At 43.0% G+C, this 16859-nt stretch overlaps 2 protein-coding genes across 3 annotated transcripts; both read left to right on the plus strand.

Annotated features, from left to right (window-relative positions):
- Window positions 1-1788: 1788 nt before the first annotated feature.
- LOC115133688 (uncharacterized) lies at window positions 1789-9894 on the plus strand. The gene is made up of 7 exons (XM_065021525.1): window positions 1789-1870; window positions 3152-3193; window positions 3478-4446; window positions 4881-4987; window positions 8709-8803; window positions 9013-9121; window positions 9285-9894. Exons 4-7 carry the CDS (start codon window positions 4924-4926, stop codon window positions 9314-9316), a joined length of 300 nt encoding a protein of 99 aa, XP_064877597.1. The 5' UTR covers window positions 1789-1870; window positions 3152-3193; window positions 3478-4446; window positions 4881-4923; the 3' UTR covers window positions 9317-9894.
- A 9-nt stretch (window positions 9895-9903) lies between these two features.
- Window positions 9904-13614, plus strand: LOC135572883 (uncharacterized). 2 transcript variants are annotated; one of them, XM_065021523.1, is made up of 11 exons: window positions 9904-10290; window positions 10589-10659; window positions 10747-10923; window positions 11014-11075; window positions 11158-11244; window positions 11332-11373; window positions 11440-11613; window positions 11693-11728; window positions 11829-12380; window positions 12662-12763; window positions 12858-13614. In XM_065021523.1, the coding sequence occupies exons 1-8, from the start codon at window positions 10133-10135 to the stop codon at window positions 11726-11728; spliced, it is 807 nt and encodes a 268-aa protein (XP_064877595.1). In that variant the 5' UTR covers window positions 9904-10132; the 3' UTR covers window positions 11829-12380; window positions 12662-12763; window positions 12858-13614. The 2 variants fall into 2 exon arrangements, with proteins under 2 accessions (XP_064877595.1, XP_064877596.1); XM_065021524.1 differs by lacking the exons at window positions 12662-12763; window positions 12858-13614 and adding an exon at window positions 12450-12506 and having other exon boundaries at window positions 11693-12380.
- The last annotated feature ends 3245 nt before the right edge of the window (window positions 13615-16859 follow it).

Consider the following 16859-nt stretch of genomic DNA (forward strand, 5'->3'; position numbering starts at 1 on the left):
AACACTGTTTCAGGTGGTGCTCCAGAATCTCCCATAAATGTTCAATTGGGTTGACATCTGGTGACTGACACACTCACACACTCACAGAACTTTGGAACTGAGTTATATACAGTGCCTTCGGAAAGTATTCAGACCCCTTGAATTTTTACACATTTTGTTATGTTACAGCCTTATTCTAACAAGTAAATAAAAATTGTCAGCAATCTGCTCTCAATACCCAATAATGACAAAGTGAAAACAGGTTTTTTAGAAATGTTAGCAAATTTATTCAAATATAAAAACAGAGATACCATATTTACATAAGTATTAAGACCCTTTGCTATGAGACTCAAAATTGAGTTAAGGTGCATCCTGTTTCCATTGATCATCCTTGAGATGTTTCTACAACTTGATTGGAGTCCACCTGTGGTAAATTAAATTAATTGGAAAGGCACACACCTGACTATATAAGGTCCTGAACCCAGCAAATCTGAGCAATCAGGGGAGAAGGGCCTTGGTCAGGGAGGTGACCAAGAACCCGATGGTCACTCTGACAGAGCTCTAGAGTTCCTCTGTGGAGATGGGAGAACCTTCCAGAAGGGCAACCATCTCTGAGGCACTCCACTAATCAGGCCTTTATGGTCGAGTGCCCAGACGGATGCCAATCCTCAGTAAAAGGCACATGACAGCCTACTTGGAGTTTGCCAAAAGGAACTTAGTCTCTCAGACCATGAAAACAAGATTCTGTGTTCTGATGAAATCAAGATTCAACTATTTGGCCTGAATGCGAAGTGTCATGTCTGGAGGAAACCTGGCACTATCCCTACAGTGGTGGCAGCATCATGCTGTGGTGTTTTTCAGAGGCAGGGACTGGGAGACCAGTCAGGATTGAGGCAAAGATGAATGGAGCAAAGTACAGAGATCCTTGATGAAAAAATTCTCCAGAGTGCTCAGTATCTCAGACTGGGGCAACGGTTCACCTTCCAAGAGCACAACGACCCTAAGCACACAGCCAAGACAATGCAAGAGTGGCTTTGGGACAAGTCTTTGAATGTTCTTGAGTGAGCCAGCCAGAGCCTGGACTTGAACCCGATTGTACATCTCTGGACAGACCTAAAAATAGCTCCCCATCCAACCTGACAGAGTTTGAGAGGATCTGCAGAGAAGAATGGGAGAAATTCCCCAAATACAGGTGTGCCAAGCTTATAGCGTCATATCCAAGAAGACTCAAGGCTGTAATTGCTGCCAAAGGTGCTTCAACAAAGTACTGAGTAAAGGGTCTGAATACTTATGTAAATGTGATATTGAATTTTTTATTTTTAATAAATTATAAAAAAATTATAAACCTGTTTTAGCATATTTCTAACAAAATATGGAAAAAGTCAAAGGGTCTGAATACTTTCCAAAGGCTCTGCATAGTATAAAGAGGTATAGAGTACAAAGGCAAGAGTAAAGGTATGCCAGCCTTACTGGTGAACTCCCGCTAGTGCCATCCTCCTCTAGTTACTGTCTTAAAGATCAACTAAACACTCAACCTCCATGGACGTACTGCGCCAGTCGGTGCCGACGGGGAATAATACACTTATACACACACATCTTTGTCAATGTCTCTGTGTGATGTGCATATTTCAATATGTTCATTAATAATTCAACTGCATTCTTTGTCCATCTTCCTATAAGTGGGTGTAAAAACAAACAAGGATGTGGTCGAGCAACATATCTAAGTATGGGCTTTGCGGGTGGTGGGTGTGTTTTGTGCTGATCAGCAGCATATAAGAAAGGGACGATTGAGCACTAATAAACACACCCTCTCACTGTAGACAGCCACCTGTTCATACCTGTCTGCCTCTATAGGGGGGCCAAATGGAGCGTTGGAGGTTGAGCTTACAGGGTAAGTGTGGTATTATACATTTGAAATACTCTTATTGTTTTAGACTGGACTTTAGAATGCAGCTTGAAGTATTTTTCCATTTTATATTAATTTCGCAATGTACTGTATATGCATATTTGTAAATACAGTTCATGGAATGCACCTTGAAATGTTGTTTCATTGTTAATGTTTTTTGGCTGATTTTCAAGGGGAAGTTCAGGATTTTATATATACTACAAAGTAGTCTATGGGCCAAGAGAAACTATAATCCTTTGTTCGGTTTTTGTGAAACAGCAACTACAAGCAGCCAACTTTAGCCACCGCTAGCTAAAAATCAGTGGGAGTGATAGGGATAAAAGTGCAATAAAAAAAATGTAATTGACAAATTAACTGAAATAAACTCATTATTTGGTTTAAGTTTACTTGGAGTGATTTAGCCATGTAGCCCTTTTCCTGAAGTCAATGACCAAAAGCGCCCTCTTTGGCCTCATGGGTGGAATGTTATTCATATTTTTCATAATTTTATAAAGATTATTTCAAAATACCCAATGAAAAACTTGTGTTTCTAACAGTTTTGCTATATTTCAGTCTTCTGTGATGTATATGAAGTGTAATATTGAGATGCAAACTCAAAATTGAATACATTTCACCTCTATATCTGACATGGTACAGGTGTCTCCTTTTTAAGCCCATAACCATGTGTGAGGTGTATACTATTGTTTCAAAGTAAATTTAGCCCACTGCAGTAAAAGGTTAAAAGAAATGAATCCGGTTTCTCCTTTCACTACCATTGATTGTTAGCTAGCGATAGCTAAAGTTAGCAAAAGTTTGTATAGCCTATTTTTGTTTCGAGTTGAGTTACTTCCATTACAGATAAACCATGAAACCCCATTGTTGGTTTGTGAAACAAATAAGGTGCATTGACACGTTTGCTTATTCAACCATCTAACAAGAAGCTTGTAATGCAGCTATGGTGCAGCTATGCAAATCCCGATTTTTGCATTTAATGTCATCAATAGGACAAGATAACCAAATTGAGCTTTAATAGTTGTGTTACCTTTCCTTGTGAGTTACATTTACTGCACTTTCCAATGTGTTATAAGGAAATGAATGTCCAGTTATAAGCTGTACAGTTATGTATGCCATGCCTGTTTTATAGTTTGTCTGTCTTTATGACCTAGGAAATATGGAGTTATATCAGAATGTTTAGCAATTCACATGACTGACTCATTGTTTCTACCAAATTCCCCTGGTTTCTTGTTCATGATGCTAAACGGACTTGTCCTACTTCCTCACTCACAGCCAGCATGTTTCAGTTCATGCTGTTCACTACTCTTCTGCTGGGTAAGTTAAGTCTAAGAATCTTGCTGCATCGCAGGAAATACAGAGATTCACTGAAAACCCGCAATAACACACAATTATATTAACAGTATTGCACTTTTCATGTAGCTAAAAGCATATAACCACCGTTCAAGCAACATTATGGACTAAATGTTCAAATCCTGTTGCTGCAGGATTATTTTTGCTGTGACAATATGGGTGAAATTAAGTTCCTTCATCTGTATAGTGATTTGTGAATGTTTGGTGGTCTTATGGTTTGAATTGCTCTGTGGATGCTCTTCCCACAGATTTATCCGCAGTGTCCAACACAGCTGTTCTAGTACGGGATGGATCCTCTGTGACTTTGCTCTGCAAAAACTCTAGCATGAGTAATGCTTGCTGGAGCAGAACATGTAATGGGTTTTGGTGCGTTGAACCAATAGTGGAGGTATCCGGACCTGACATGTTTGGCCCGACACACCCTGACAAATACAGCCTCAGAGGAGACCTGAGCATTGGAGAGCTAGACCTCACCCTTTCAAATGTGAAGCCAGCAGACAATGGGACCTACTGCTGCATGACCAGTGCATCACCAAACTCAATGACCTACCATCTGAAAATAGTTAATGGCAAGTGGTTTTAAGTCAATGTCCTTAAACCCTGGCCCAGGGAAAGTACTCCCTTTCTAAGTATGTGTTTGCCTTTATTGTTGCTTGTGTCACTGATCGTTGTAACAAACAGTATATTTACTATCAACTCACTGCGATACTAGACTTTTGTCCAACAGCAGCAAATGTCAGATTTTGGAATGTCGAATCATCACTAGAATTGACTTGCCTGGTCAAAATAATGACAATAGCTCATCACAATAATGACTTCAATGAAGCAATGACCCAGATTTGGTTAAGTTTAGGCAAGGACTCAACTTGGTCAGGGTCGGGGCTATTGTTAATTAAGGGAGAATTTACACGACCATTAGACCTGATCACGTGCTAACACCTGCTCAGCAGCCCTCTGGTGGACGAACTGTCATACTGCCTCCCGACGTATAACCACCTTGGTCAGACGTCCAATAGCGCAGTCTGAGGCATGCGACCTGGCTGACTTGTCTGAACTGTTTTATTTTGTCTTTGTCACACAGGTTGTGTGAGGGAGCTCCTGAAAGATGTTTGTTTCATTTATAATGACATTAAGCACTTTGCAAGCCCAAATGCAAACCAATGTCAACAGAGCTGCACCCAACTTGATGCCTGTCAGTATTTCACATATATTCACAGGTAGACATGTTCAATTGAAATATACAACATTCCAATGGTACAGCTGTTAGTGTAGTTTTTATAACGGTTACTGGTACCCACAGATATCCTATCAAATTACAATATATTTACAAATCTATTGTTTTATACAATATTTTACCATATTTGATCTGTTTCTATAATTATAGCTTTTCTTTACCAATATGGATGATTCTGTTGTTAGAATCTCATTGTGCATTCTAATAATTCTGTATGTCATTTTATGCTGCTACCAGTAACACTGATCATAGCAGTTCGTAAACATTGAAAAGGAATCTCCAGCTGCACATAGCTTCATAACCTCAACAGCGAATTTACCACGTGACTGAGTTAGCAATTACACAGACTTTCATATGCAACAGATATCAACATAATCCAAAGATAATGTCTAACTAAATGTTGATCTTCTCACAAAGTCGACAAGAGTGCTATCTGAAGGGCTCAGCTGGTGGCAGGGCAATGAATGTGATACACTTAGAAGACAGAGTTTCAGGCTACACCCTTAAAGACTGCAAGGAAAAAGGTAAGCATCTCCACCTGTTTTTATCTGAAGATCGTTATAAAGACACATTCCGCAGCTTTTCCTTCTCTTTTGGACCACTATCATGGGTAGTATTCACTAGAATCAGAAAAGGAAGCAAACGGGCCAAACCAGAGCTGTCTGAATTTGTCCAATACGCTATGCAAGTGATGCATTGTTTCCGAGGAAGTAGCCTTGTCGTTCAGGGCCATTCACCAACACAAATATAATTATATATACAGTACCACTCAAACATTTGGACACACCTACTCATTCAGGGGTTTTTCTTTATTTGCACTATTTTCTACATTGTATAATAATAGTGAAGACATGAAAACTATAAAATAACACATATGGACTCATGTAGTAACCAAAAAAGTGTTTGGTTAAACAAATCTAAATATATTTTATATGTTAGATTCTTCAAAGTACCAACCCTTTGCCTTGATGACAGCTTTGCACAATCTTGGCATTCTCTCAACTAGCTTGACCTGGAATGGTTTTCAAACAGTCTTGAAGGAGTTCCCACATAGGCTGAGCACATGTTGGCTGCTTTTCCTTCACTCTGCAGTCCAACTAATCCAAAACCATCTCAATTGAGTTGAGGTCGGGTGATTGTGGAGGCCAGGTCATCTGATGCATCACTCTCCTTCTTGGTCAAATAACCCTTACACAGCCTGGAGGTGTGTTGGGTCATTGTCCTGTTGAAAAACAAATTGTTGTCCCACTAAGTGCAAACCAGATGGGATGGCGTATTGCTGCATAATGCTGTTATAGCCATGCTGGTTAAATGTGCATTGAATTCTAAATAAATCACAGACCGTGTCACCAGTAAAGCACCCCCACACCTTCACACCACCTCCTCCATGCTTCACGGTGGGAACCACACATGCAGAGATCATCCGTTCACCTATTCTGCGTCTCAAAGATATGGCGGTTGGAACCAAAAACCTCAAATTTGGACTCATCAGACCAAAGGACAGATTTCTACCAGTCTTGTATTTCTTGGCCCAAGCAAGTCTCTTCTTCTTGGTGTCCTTTACAAGTGGTTTCTTTGCAGCAATTGAACCATGAAGGCCTGATTCACGCAGTCTCCTCTGAACAGTTGATGCTGAGATGTGTCTGTTGCTTGAACTCTGTGAAGCATTTATTTGGGCTGAAATCTGAGGTGCAGTTATTCTAATGAATTTATCCTCTGCAACAGAGGTAACACTTGGTCTTCCTTTCCTGTGGCGGTCCTCATGAGAGCCAGTTTCATCATAGCACTTGATGTTTTTTAAAACATTTTATTTGATTTAACTAGGCAAGTCAGTTAAGAACACATTCTTATTTACAATGACGGCCTACAATGAGGCAAAAGGCCTCCTGCGGGGACGGGGGCTGGGATTAAAAATATAGGACAAAACACACATCACAACAAGAGAGACAACACTACATAAATAGAGACCTAAGACAACATAGCAAAGCAGCAACACATGCAACACAGCATTGTAGCAACACAACATGGTAGCAGCACAAAACATGGTACAAACATTGGGCACAGACAACAGCACAAACGGCAAGAAGATAGAGATAACTTTTGCGACTACACTTGAAATAGACAAACAAGACATCCAACATAGAATTCCCACTCAGATCACACCCTGACCAACCAAAACAAAGAAACATACAAAGCAAACTATGGTCAGGGTGTGACAGTACCCCCAAGGTGCGGACTCCGGCCGCAAAACCTGAAACTATTGGGGAGGGTCTGGGTGGGCATCTGTCCGCGGTGGCGGCTCTGGTGCTGGACGTGGCCCCCACTTCACCGTAGTCTTAGTCCCCCACCTTGTCCGCTTCCATGGCCTCCTAGCCACGGCGACCCTACTTAATGACCCCACTGGACAGAGGGGCGGCAGCTCGGGACAGAGGGGCGGCAGCTCGGGACAGAGGGGCGGGAGACTCCGGCAGCAGCGCCGGACAGGCGGGAGACTCCGGCAGCACTGGAGAGGAGGAAGGCTCTAGCGGCACCGGAGAGGCGGGAGACTCCGGCAGTGCTGGAGAGGAAGGCCCCGGCAGCGTTGGACAGGCGGGACGCACTGTTGGCCTGATGCGTGGTGCTGGCACTGGTGGTACTGGGCCGAGGACACGCACAGGAAGCCTGGTGCGGGGAGCTGCCACCGGAGGGCTGGTGTGTGGAGGTGGCACTGGATGGACCGGACCGTGAAGGCATACTGGAGATCTTGAGAGCAGTGCTGGCACTAACCGCCCTGGCTGGATCTTCACCCTAGCCCGGCAGATGTGGGAAGCTGGGATGTAGCGCACCGGGCTAAGCACGTGTACTGGGGACAGGCTAGGGAGATGCACAGGAGGCCTGGTGCGTGAGGCTGGCACCAGACCCCTAGCACGCACCTCAGGATGAGTATGGAGAGCTGACCCAGGTGCCATTAAATCCCTGACACGCTCCGTCGGGCGAATGTCGTGCCTCATGCACCAAACCAGCAACTCCCTCATATCTCTCTCCTCCAATTTCCCCATTAACTCCTTCACAGTCTCTGCTTCGCTCACCTCCAACACCAGCTCTGGTTCGGATCTCCTCCTTGGCTCCTCACGATAAACGGGGGGAGTTGGCTCAGGTCTGACTCCTGACTCTGCCACACTCCCCCTGTGCCAACCCCAAGAAATTCTTGGGGCTGACTCTCGGGCTTCCGTCCGCGCCGCCGTGCTTGCTTCGCCAACCTCATTCTCCTGTAACCTTCCACGCACTGCTCCATCGAATCCCAGGCGGGCTCCGGCACTCTCCCTGGGTCGACCGCCCACCTGTCTATTTCCTCCCAAGTAGTATAGTCCATATTCTTGCCGTCCAAACCGCCCTCCCATGTCCATTCCTCTTTTCGCTGCTGTTGCCCGTTACCACGCCGCTTGGTCCTGTTGTGGTGGGTGATTCTGTAACGGTTTTCTTCATCTGAAGAAGAGGCGGACCAAAATTCAGCGTGGTGGTTATTCATGTTTTTAATAAAGACAACTATACATGAACAGACTAAACAAAACAAGACAAGTGAAAACCTAAACAGTCCTATCTGGTGCAAACACAGAGACAGGAACAATCACCCACAAACACACAGTGAAACCCAGGCTACCTAAATATGGTTCCCAATCAGAGACAATGACTAACACCTGCCTCTGATTGAGAACCATATCAGGCCAGACATAGAAATAGACAAACAAGACATCCAACATAGAATTCCCACTCAGATCACACCCTGACCAACCAAAACATAGAAACATACAAAGCAAACTATGGTCAGGGTGTGACAATATAAAATATATTTTGATTTGTTTAACACTTTTTTGGTTACTACATGATTCCATATGTGTTATTTCATAGTTTTGATGTCTTCAGTATAATTCTACAATTTAAAAAAATATAAAGAAATGAGTAGGCGTGTCCAACCTTTTGACTGGTACGTATATATCTTAAATTACTGCATTTTTACAAATGTTATGATATAATCGGCAATCCCATTGAAAAGATTAGGGCACATGATACGAAATGAGAGGCAGTTAAGAGGCAGTTACTTTCAAAGGTTATAAGAAACGTTTGTTTTCGTTTTCTGTTGCAAAACCTTTTGCAAAACCTTTTGCAACAGATGATGAATAAGAGCCTGATGAGTGCATTAATGTGCACTAATGAATAAGTGCACTAATGAATAAGAGCCTGATGTCAAGATGTTTCTCTTCACAGGAAAGAAAACTGTAAGCATGGTGAAGATGTTTCTGAAAGTACCTCCAGGAGTTGACCTTAATGACCCTCTGGTGAAAGAGCAAATTCTCACACAGGTGGGAGGAGAGGTTTCAGGGAGTAACTTTGGATCTTTGCTATAGATTTGCTATGGCTCTTTTACAGCGTTGTACTGTAGCCTAATCAATGAAGTGAAAGAATACCTCTCAGACATGTGACAACACTTATACAAATGAGTAAATGGCCATCAGATAATTTCCTGTGGATCACATCTTTATACAGCATTTGTTATCCATGTTGTTTTTAGATACAGGCAGAGATCGCCCAGACAGATGGAGGTGCATCTGTGCGATGGAAGGAGCAGTCGGATGGAAAAGTCTTCCAGAAGAAAGAGAAAGAGGAGAGAAAGAAAGAACGTAAGTCAAAAGACACAAGACATGACCACTTGAATGTTCCAAGTCTGTTAGTCCATTTGGTTGTTATTCTGGGTTAATACCTCAATATAATGCATCATAATAAAAATAGCAATACATGTTACAATACCTCTTTGTGTGTGTGTGTGCATAATTATCTCTTCAGGACAGTGTGTAAAGAAGTCACAGGAATGCTGAGTGAGACTCCTACAGGGGACAAAGTGGACTTCATTTATTTGAAAGAGAAATTAAATTGTTGACGAAGACTTTCTTCTAATTGTTCTGCTTTATCTGAAATGTTACGTCATGTTCAAAGAGTTGTAGTAGGCACAACAGGGTATGCTGATTTGTTAATCATAATCTGTTCATCAAAGTTTAAGTCTTCATTCTTTTTATGCTTTATTTAACCATGATCAGTCACATTGGCTGCTAACCGTTTGCTGTCTTACCGGCTGCTCTCAGAATAGACAATCGGACAATTTATTTATTTTTATTATTATTATGTTTCTTCTTGGGCCTCTATAACTATATCTATTGTTTTTATTTTTTTGTTGTTGTGTGATTTTGGATTAATCCCCTCTACCACACGGAACCCCACTAATCTACTGACGGAATGCAAGAGGTGGCTAACAACAAACCTCCATCCTATGCTAGCTTGCTACCGATGGCCTGGCTAGCTGTCTAAATCGCCGTGACCCCCAACCAACCTCTACACTCACTGGACCCTTTTGATCACTCGACTAAGGATGCCTCTCCTTAATGTCAATATGTCTTGTCCATTGCTGTTCTGGGGCCTGTTGCACAAAAGTAGAATTAAGACATCCGGGATAAATGACTCAGCTGAGCTCAATGAAGCCAAAACATGTGCGTCCAGGCTTAATTGGTTGCACAAAGACCAAGCCAGGATGAGCAGACACGGATTCATTAAGCCAGGTGAAACCAATCCTGGATAGGTGCGCGCTCACGGCTCACTCAAATAGACCCCGCCACAGATCACAGATTAACTGATTTACCATGGCAACTAGAGCCGCGTACTTTTCCCCGTCGGAAGCACAAATCCTCATGGAGGCATACGAGGAGGTAAAATATATAATTAAGAAGAAAGGCAACACCGCCACAGTGATAAAGCAAAGAGAAAAAGCGTGGCAAAGTATTGCAGACCGCCTGAATGCGTAAGTAGTGCACAATTACACACTCACCGCTCCGCTGAAACATCACAATTACAATTCAAATATTTAATTCACATCTCCAAAAATGCAGTTGTACTGTAATTATGAAACGGTTACATTTTTAATTGAAATGCACTGCAGATATGAGTGAAATTGTGTAAAGTAACTCCATCACACTGTATAAAGCTATGATAAATTTTTTGATATTTTTTACTGAAAACAAGACAAAAATACCAAGTAATTTTTTGCAGTGTGACTCCATTAAATGTGTGTGTGTGTGTGTGTGTGTGTGTGTGTGTAGATTAAACATGAACGGGCCAAAATGGACATGGCAGCAGGTCAAAATCAAATACAAGAACATTCTGCAGAATGGTATGGTCCCTGACTAATATTTAACAAAGCACAAGCATATATTGTACCCAGAAGGTGCCTGCTCACACATTGTCTGTACTGTTTTAGCAGTGAAAAAGAATACCCACAGACAAGGCACGGGTGGTGGGTCACCAAAGGCTGACCTTACCCCAGCAGAGGACATGGCCTTGGAGCTAAATAAAGGCAGGCCCGTCTTAGAGGGGATCCCTGGGGGGAAAGAGACGAGCATAGGTTCCTCCCAAGATGCCACCCGCTTCATTCAAGGTATGTCCTTCCATCTCTACATGGGATACAACCACATTCATATTGAATCAATTTGGACTGTCTGACTTTGGTTTACCTATTGCCTTGCAGTGCCTGGCAGCATTGTGTTCCTGTTAGAGCCACCAGCACAAGCACCAGACGATGCTGATCCAGTGAGTACTCCATCAAAGGCATACTGTAGGCCTGGCATGTCTTGTCTACTAGCTTCAATATGAATCCGATTAAATGTGATAGGGTGAAGGCCCCAGTGCAGCAGCAACAGCACATGATGGAGACGATGATGAGGAGGAGACCATCTCTCTGGATTCCAGAAGGCATGAGGTATCATGTTAAGACTGTGAAAGTACTATTTACTCTACAATGGTGAGGAGTCCTCATCAAAATCAAAAAATCTAATTTCTTTTACAGGACCCAGATGCTATACAGTGGGAAAACCAGCCTGGCAACATAGTGCATATTAATAAAAGGACACCACATCCTGCCAAATTCCAGCTGCGCTAATTGTATTGTGTTCAGAGCTCACAAGCTATCAGAAAGTTGTATGGCAACCACCTCCGGCGCCAAATAGAACTGGCAGACATAGACATTCAGTACAAGAAGAAAAATATGGAAAATCTTGCACTGGAGTCCGAAATAAAAAAGAGGACAATTAGGAAACTGGACCTTGAAATAAAAAAACTTGAGAGGGAGGTGAGATATGCCTTCAATGTACACTGTATGCTAACTGTAAAACAAATGTATTAATCATTATTTTTCTTTCCTCCCCCAGCTCCAAGAAGATGACACAGCTCAAAATAAAAATTAGGTATATTCTCGTAAAGTCAAGTGAGCCATGACATATGAGCTCTTATTGTGAGCACACAGGACGGTGGCATCTTTCTAAGGTTTTTTTTTTATTTTCCCAGCAATCAGTACAACCAAGTCATCGTTATAAGGCATCGCCCTCTTTTGCCCACCCCCAGCACCAGGTGTGGCCACTAGCCTATATGAAGGCCCAAAATTGTGTGTTCCTTTCTGCTCTGACAATGGCATGCCCATTCGTGCGAGATGTGGTGGATGAAGAAGCACTTGTGCTGAGGAGAGCCTTCAGGCGAGAAAGGGTCTTCAGGGCCGGTTGGACCCACTGGCCTTCCCTGATGACCATCTATATGAAAGATACAGGTTTTCTGCAGATGGCATCAGGTATCTATGCAGACTACTGGGTCCCAGGATTAAGCACCGCACTGCACGGAGCCATGCACTGAGTGTGGAGCAAATGGTTTGTGTGGCCTTGCGCTTTTTTGCTAGTGGAGCCTTCCTGTACTCAGTGGGGGATGCAGAACAGCTGAACAAGGCCACAATTTGCCGCACAATAAGGAGTGTGTGTCTGGCTATCAAAGCATTAGCAGATGTCTTCATCTCCTTCCCTGGCCACAGAAGACTCTGTGACATCAAAGAGGAGTTCTATAGGATTGCAGGTAAGAGGATCTACAAATTACAGGACAACTGTTAACACATAGTAGGATACTCATTACTTTGTGTGACAGGTTTCCCCAATGTCATTGGTGCAGTGGACTGCACACACATAAGGATAAAAGCCCCGCAGGTGCCCATGAGGCCGATTTTTGTGAATAGGAAATCCTTTCACAGCGTTAATGTTCAGGTGAACATAACTTTTTGATATTGTCCATTGACGAACACTCTGCATTGCCAGTGATGTACATTGATTGGTGTAATATTCCTCATCTTATGATTTCAGATGGTCTGCAATGCTGACTGTGTGATCAGCAATGTTGTGGCAAAATGGCCTGGCTCAGTCCATGACTCCAGAATCTTTCGGGCCTCTGAAATCTATCACAAGGTAAGCCACACAACCCCTATTTATAACCATCATGGCTGTGTCAAGAATATCACTGTGTTTATGAGGTAGTAATGATGAGATTTTGTGTTGACAGGTGAATTCTCTGGTGTGTTGCTGGGAGACAGGGGTATGGCTGCCAGCCTTTTCTCCTGACACCTTTCACAGACCCCCAGGAAGCACAGCAGGCCTACAACCATGCCCATGCCAGGACCAGGGCCAGAGTTGAAATGACCTTTGGCCTCCTGAAGGCACGCTTTCACTGCCTTCACAAATTAAGGGTCAGCCCTGTTAGGGCATGTGATATTACTGTGGCTTGTGCTGTCCTCCACAATGTGGCCTGCCTGAGGAAGGAGAGGGCCCCCAGAGTGCCACCAGCCATGGACTGGGACAATCCGGCAATCTTCCCTGATGACGACAGTGGTCGGCTGCTGAGGGACCAATATGTGTTGAATTATTTTAGTTAGTATGTGTGCTTTCAATTTTGGTTAAATATGTCCTGCGGTGGCAGAGGAATTTGGTTTTTTTTTTTTTTGGGTTCGTTTTTTGACGAATTTGGCCTCTTATGATGTTTGTGCGGTATACTGTGTGTAATACAAGGCTGCAGGGAGGCTACTGCATCCATTCATTTGTCTGTTCAGTTGATGTGTATGGATTTGTCCTGCATTTATTTTAGTGTGCAGACATGCAGGGTGTGTTATATACAGACCTTTGAATGTGTATGTATCATTTTGTATAATATGCTTGGATTCTGTGCTTTCCATCTTGTAGAGTCACTGTGACTTCAGTTTCGAAAGGAGCTGATGGTTTACCTGCTTTGTTTTGTCCTTATTCAATAAAGGAACATAATGTTACACATTGTGTTTTTATATTCATATGGAATGTGTATTTGTTTATATGACAGAGTACTAGGGCCACACTGAAGAAAAAGGATAAAGTCATAAATTTATGAGGCTGGTTCTTTCTGCAGAAAAGCTACATATTGTTTTTACAGTTTTGATACTTATGACAATGTGATACTTAATATTCTGGCACATCAGCATGTCTTTGTTTATGAAACCATACTGAAGTACAACTTCACGAAATGCCCCACATCTGTCATTTTAACAACTGTCCTCCTTTAAAACAACTGGTTACAATATTATGACTTGTGTTTTTTTCCCTCTGTGGCCCTAATATTCTATCATTTTATATATAGCCTTATAGTCTATGGGAAACTGTAAATTATCTAATGATAGCAACATCATCTAAAAATCATTTTTTATCCAAAATCATTGAAATTAATGATCACAAACGTTTAAATAATAACAGTGGGTCTAGTTATATGTGATAACAATGTATAGTGAGCAGTGAAATAACTATTGGTTTCCATTTGTGGTGACTGCTGACTGACATTAGGGATGAGATTAAATAGATCCTGGAATTTAGCCTGGTCTGGAGCAGGCTAGCTCCACAGAATAAATCTCCATGGTAATTTATACCATAACATATCCTCCTGCCCCCTATCCATCTTTAGTGCAACCGGATTACGGATCAATTGAGCCAGGATCACCAAGATATCCTGGCTTAATCCCTTATCCTAGTTTTGTGCAACAGGCCCCTGGTTAGTGTTTATTGGCTTATTTCACTGTAGAGCCTCTAGTCCTGCTCACTATACCTTATCCAACTTATTAGTTCCACCACCCACACATGCAATGACATCTCCTGGTTTCAATGATGTTTCTAGAGACAATATCTCTCTCTTCATCACTCAATACCTAGGTTTACCTCCACTGTATTCACATCCTACCATACCTTTGTCTGTACATTATACCTTGATGCTATTTTATCGCCCCCAGAAACCTCCTTTTACTCTCTGTTCCAGACGTTCTAGACGACCAATTCTTATTGCTTTTAGCCGCACCCTTATTCTTCTCCTCCTATGTTCCTCTGGCGATGTAGAGGTGAATCCAGGCCCTGCAGTGCCTAGCTCCACTCCTATTCCCCAGGCGCTCTCTTTTGATGACTTCTGTAACCGTAATAGCCTTGGTTTCATGCATGTTAACATTAGAAGCCTCCTCCCTAAGTTTGTTCTATTCACTGCTTTAGCACACTCTGCCAACCCGGATGTTCTAGCTGTGTCTGAATCCTGGCTTAGGAAGACCATCAAAAATTCAGAAATTTTAATTCCAAACTACAACATTTTCAGACAAGATAGAACTGCCAAAGGGGGCGGTGTTGCAATCTACTGCAAAGATAGCCTGCAGAATTCTGTCCTACTATCCAGGTCTGTACCCAAACAATTTGAACTTCTACTTTTAAAAATCCACCTCTCTAAAAACAAGTCTCTCACCGTTGCCGCCTGCTATAGACCACCCTCTGCCCCCAGCTGTGCTCTGGACACCATATGTGAACTGATTGCCCCCCCATCTATCTTCAGAGCTCGTGCTGCTAGGCGACCTAAACTGGAACATGCTTAACACCCCAGCCATCCTACAATCTAAACTTGATGCCCTCAATCTCACACAAATTATCAATGAACCTACCAGGTACCCCCCCAAAGCCTTAAACACGGGCACCCTCATAGATATCATCCTAACCAACTTCCCCTCGAAATACACCTCTGCTGTCTTCAACCAAGATCTCAGCGATCACTGCCTCATTGCCTGCATCCGTAATGGGTCAGCGGTCAAACGACCTCCACTCATCACTGTAAAACGCTCCCTGAAACACTTCAGCGAGCAGGCCTTTCTAATCGACCTGGCCGGGGTATCCTGGAAGGATATTGATCTCATCCCATCAGTAGAGGATGCCTGGATATTTTTTTTAAATGCCTTCCTAACCATCTTAAATAAACATGCTCCATTCAAGAAATTTAGAACCAGGAACAGATATAGCCCTTGGTTCTCCCCAGACCTGACTGCCCTTAACCAACACAAAAACATCCTATGGCGTTCTGCATGAGCATCGAACAGCCCCCGTGATATGCAGCTGTTCAGGGAAGCTAGAAACCGTTATACACAGGCAGTTAGAAAAGCCAAGGCTAGCTTTTTCAAGCAGAAATTTGCTTCCTGCAACACTAACTCTAAAAAGTTCTGGGACACTGTAAAGTCCATGGAGAATAAGAACACCTCCTCCCAGCTGCCCACTGCACTGAAGATAGGAAACACTGTCACCACTGATAAATCCACCATAATTGAGAATTTCAATAAGCATTTTTCTACGGCTGGCCATGCTTTCCACCTGGCTACTCCTACCCCGGTCAACAGCACTGCACCCCCAACAGCAACTCGCCCAAGCCTTCCCCATTTCTCCTTCTCCCAAATCCATTCAGCTGATTTTCTGAAAGAGCTGAAAAATCTGGACCCCTACAAGTAAGTCGCTCTGGATAAGAGCGTCTGCTAAATGACTTAAATGTAAATGTAAATGTAAATCAGCCGGGCTAGACAATCTGGACCCTTTCTTTCTAAAATTATCTGATCGAAATTGTTGCCACCCCTATTACTAGCCTGTTCAACCTCTTTCGTGTCGTCTGAGATCCCCAAAGATTGGAAAGCAGCTGCAGTCATCCCCCTCTTCAAAGGGGGGGACACTCTTGACCTAAACTGCTACAGACCTATATCTATCCTACCATGCCTTTCTAAGGTCTTCGAAAGCCAAGTCAACAAACAGATTACCGACCATTTCGAATCTCACCATACCTTCTCTGCTATGCAATCTGGTTTCAGAGCTGGTCATGGGTGCACCTCAGCCACGCTCAAGGTCCTAAACGATATCTTAACCGCCATCGATAAGAAACATTACTGTGCAGACGTATTCATTGATCTGGCCAAGGCTTTCGACTCTGTCAATGACCACATCCTCATCGGCAGACTCGACAGCCTTGGTTTCTCAAATGATTGCCTCGCCTGGTTCACCAACTACTTCTCTGATAGAGTTCAGTGTGTCAAATCGGAGGGTCTGCTGTCCGGACCTCTGGCAGTCTCTATGGGGGTGCCACAGGGTTCAATTCTTGGACCGACTCTCTTCTCTGTATACATCAATGAGGTCGCTCTTGCTGCTGGTGAGTCTCTGATCCACCTCTACGCAGACGACACCATTCTGTATACTTCCGGCCCTT

This window comes from Oncorhynchus nerka, linkage group LG8 (assembly GCF_034236695.1).
Source record: "Oncorhynchus nerka isolate Pitt River linkage group LG8, Oner_Uvic_2.0, whole genome shotgun sequence".
Classification (NCBI taxonomy): Eukaryota; Metazoa; Chordata; class Actinopteri; order Salmoniformes; family Salmonidae; genus Oncorhynchus; species Oncorhynchus nerka.

Bases quoted from the DNA above. Each gene is read 5' to 3' on its own strand.
- LOC115133688 (XM_065021525.1), top strand. From the start codon at position 4,924: ATGAATGTGATACACTTAGAAGACAGAGTTTCAGGCTACACCCTTAAA. The intron at 4,988-8,708 runs GTAAGCATCTCC...TTCTCTTCACAG, and splicing joins TAAAGACTGCAAGGAAAAAG to GAAAGAAAACTGTAAGCATG. The intron at 8,804-9,012 runs GTGGGAGGAGAG...TGTTGTTTTTAG, and splicing joins AAGAGCAAATTCTCACACAG to ATACAGGCAGAGATCGCCCA.
- LOC135572883 (XM_065021523.1), top strand. From the start codon at position 10,133: ATGGCAACTAGAGCCGCGTACTTTTCCCCGTCGGAAGCACAAATCCTC. The intron at 11,245-11,331 runs GTATCATGTTAA...TTTCTTTTACAG, and splicing joins TGGATTCCAGAAGGCATGAG to GACCCAGATGCTATACAGTG. The intron at 11,614-11,692 runs GTGAGATATGCC...TTCCTCCCCCAG, and splicing joins TAAAAAAACTTGAGAGGGAG to CTCCAAGAAGATGACACAGC.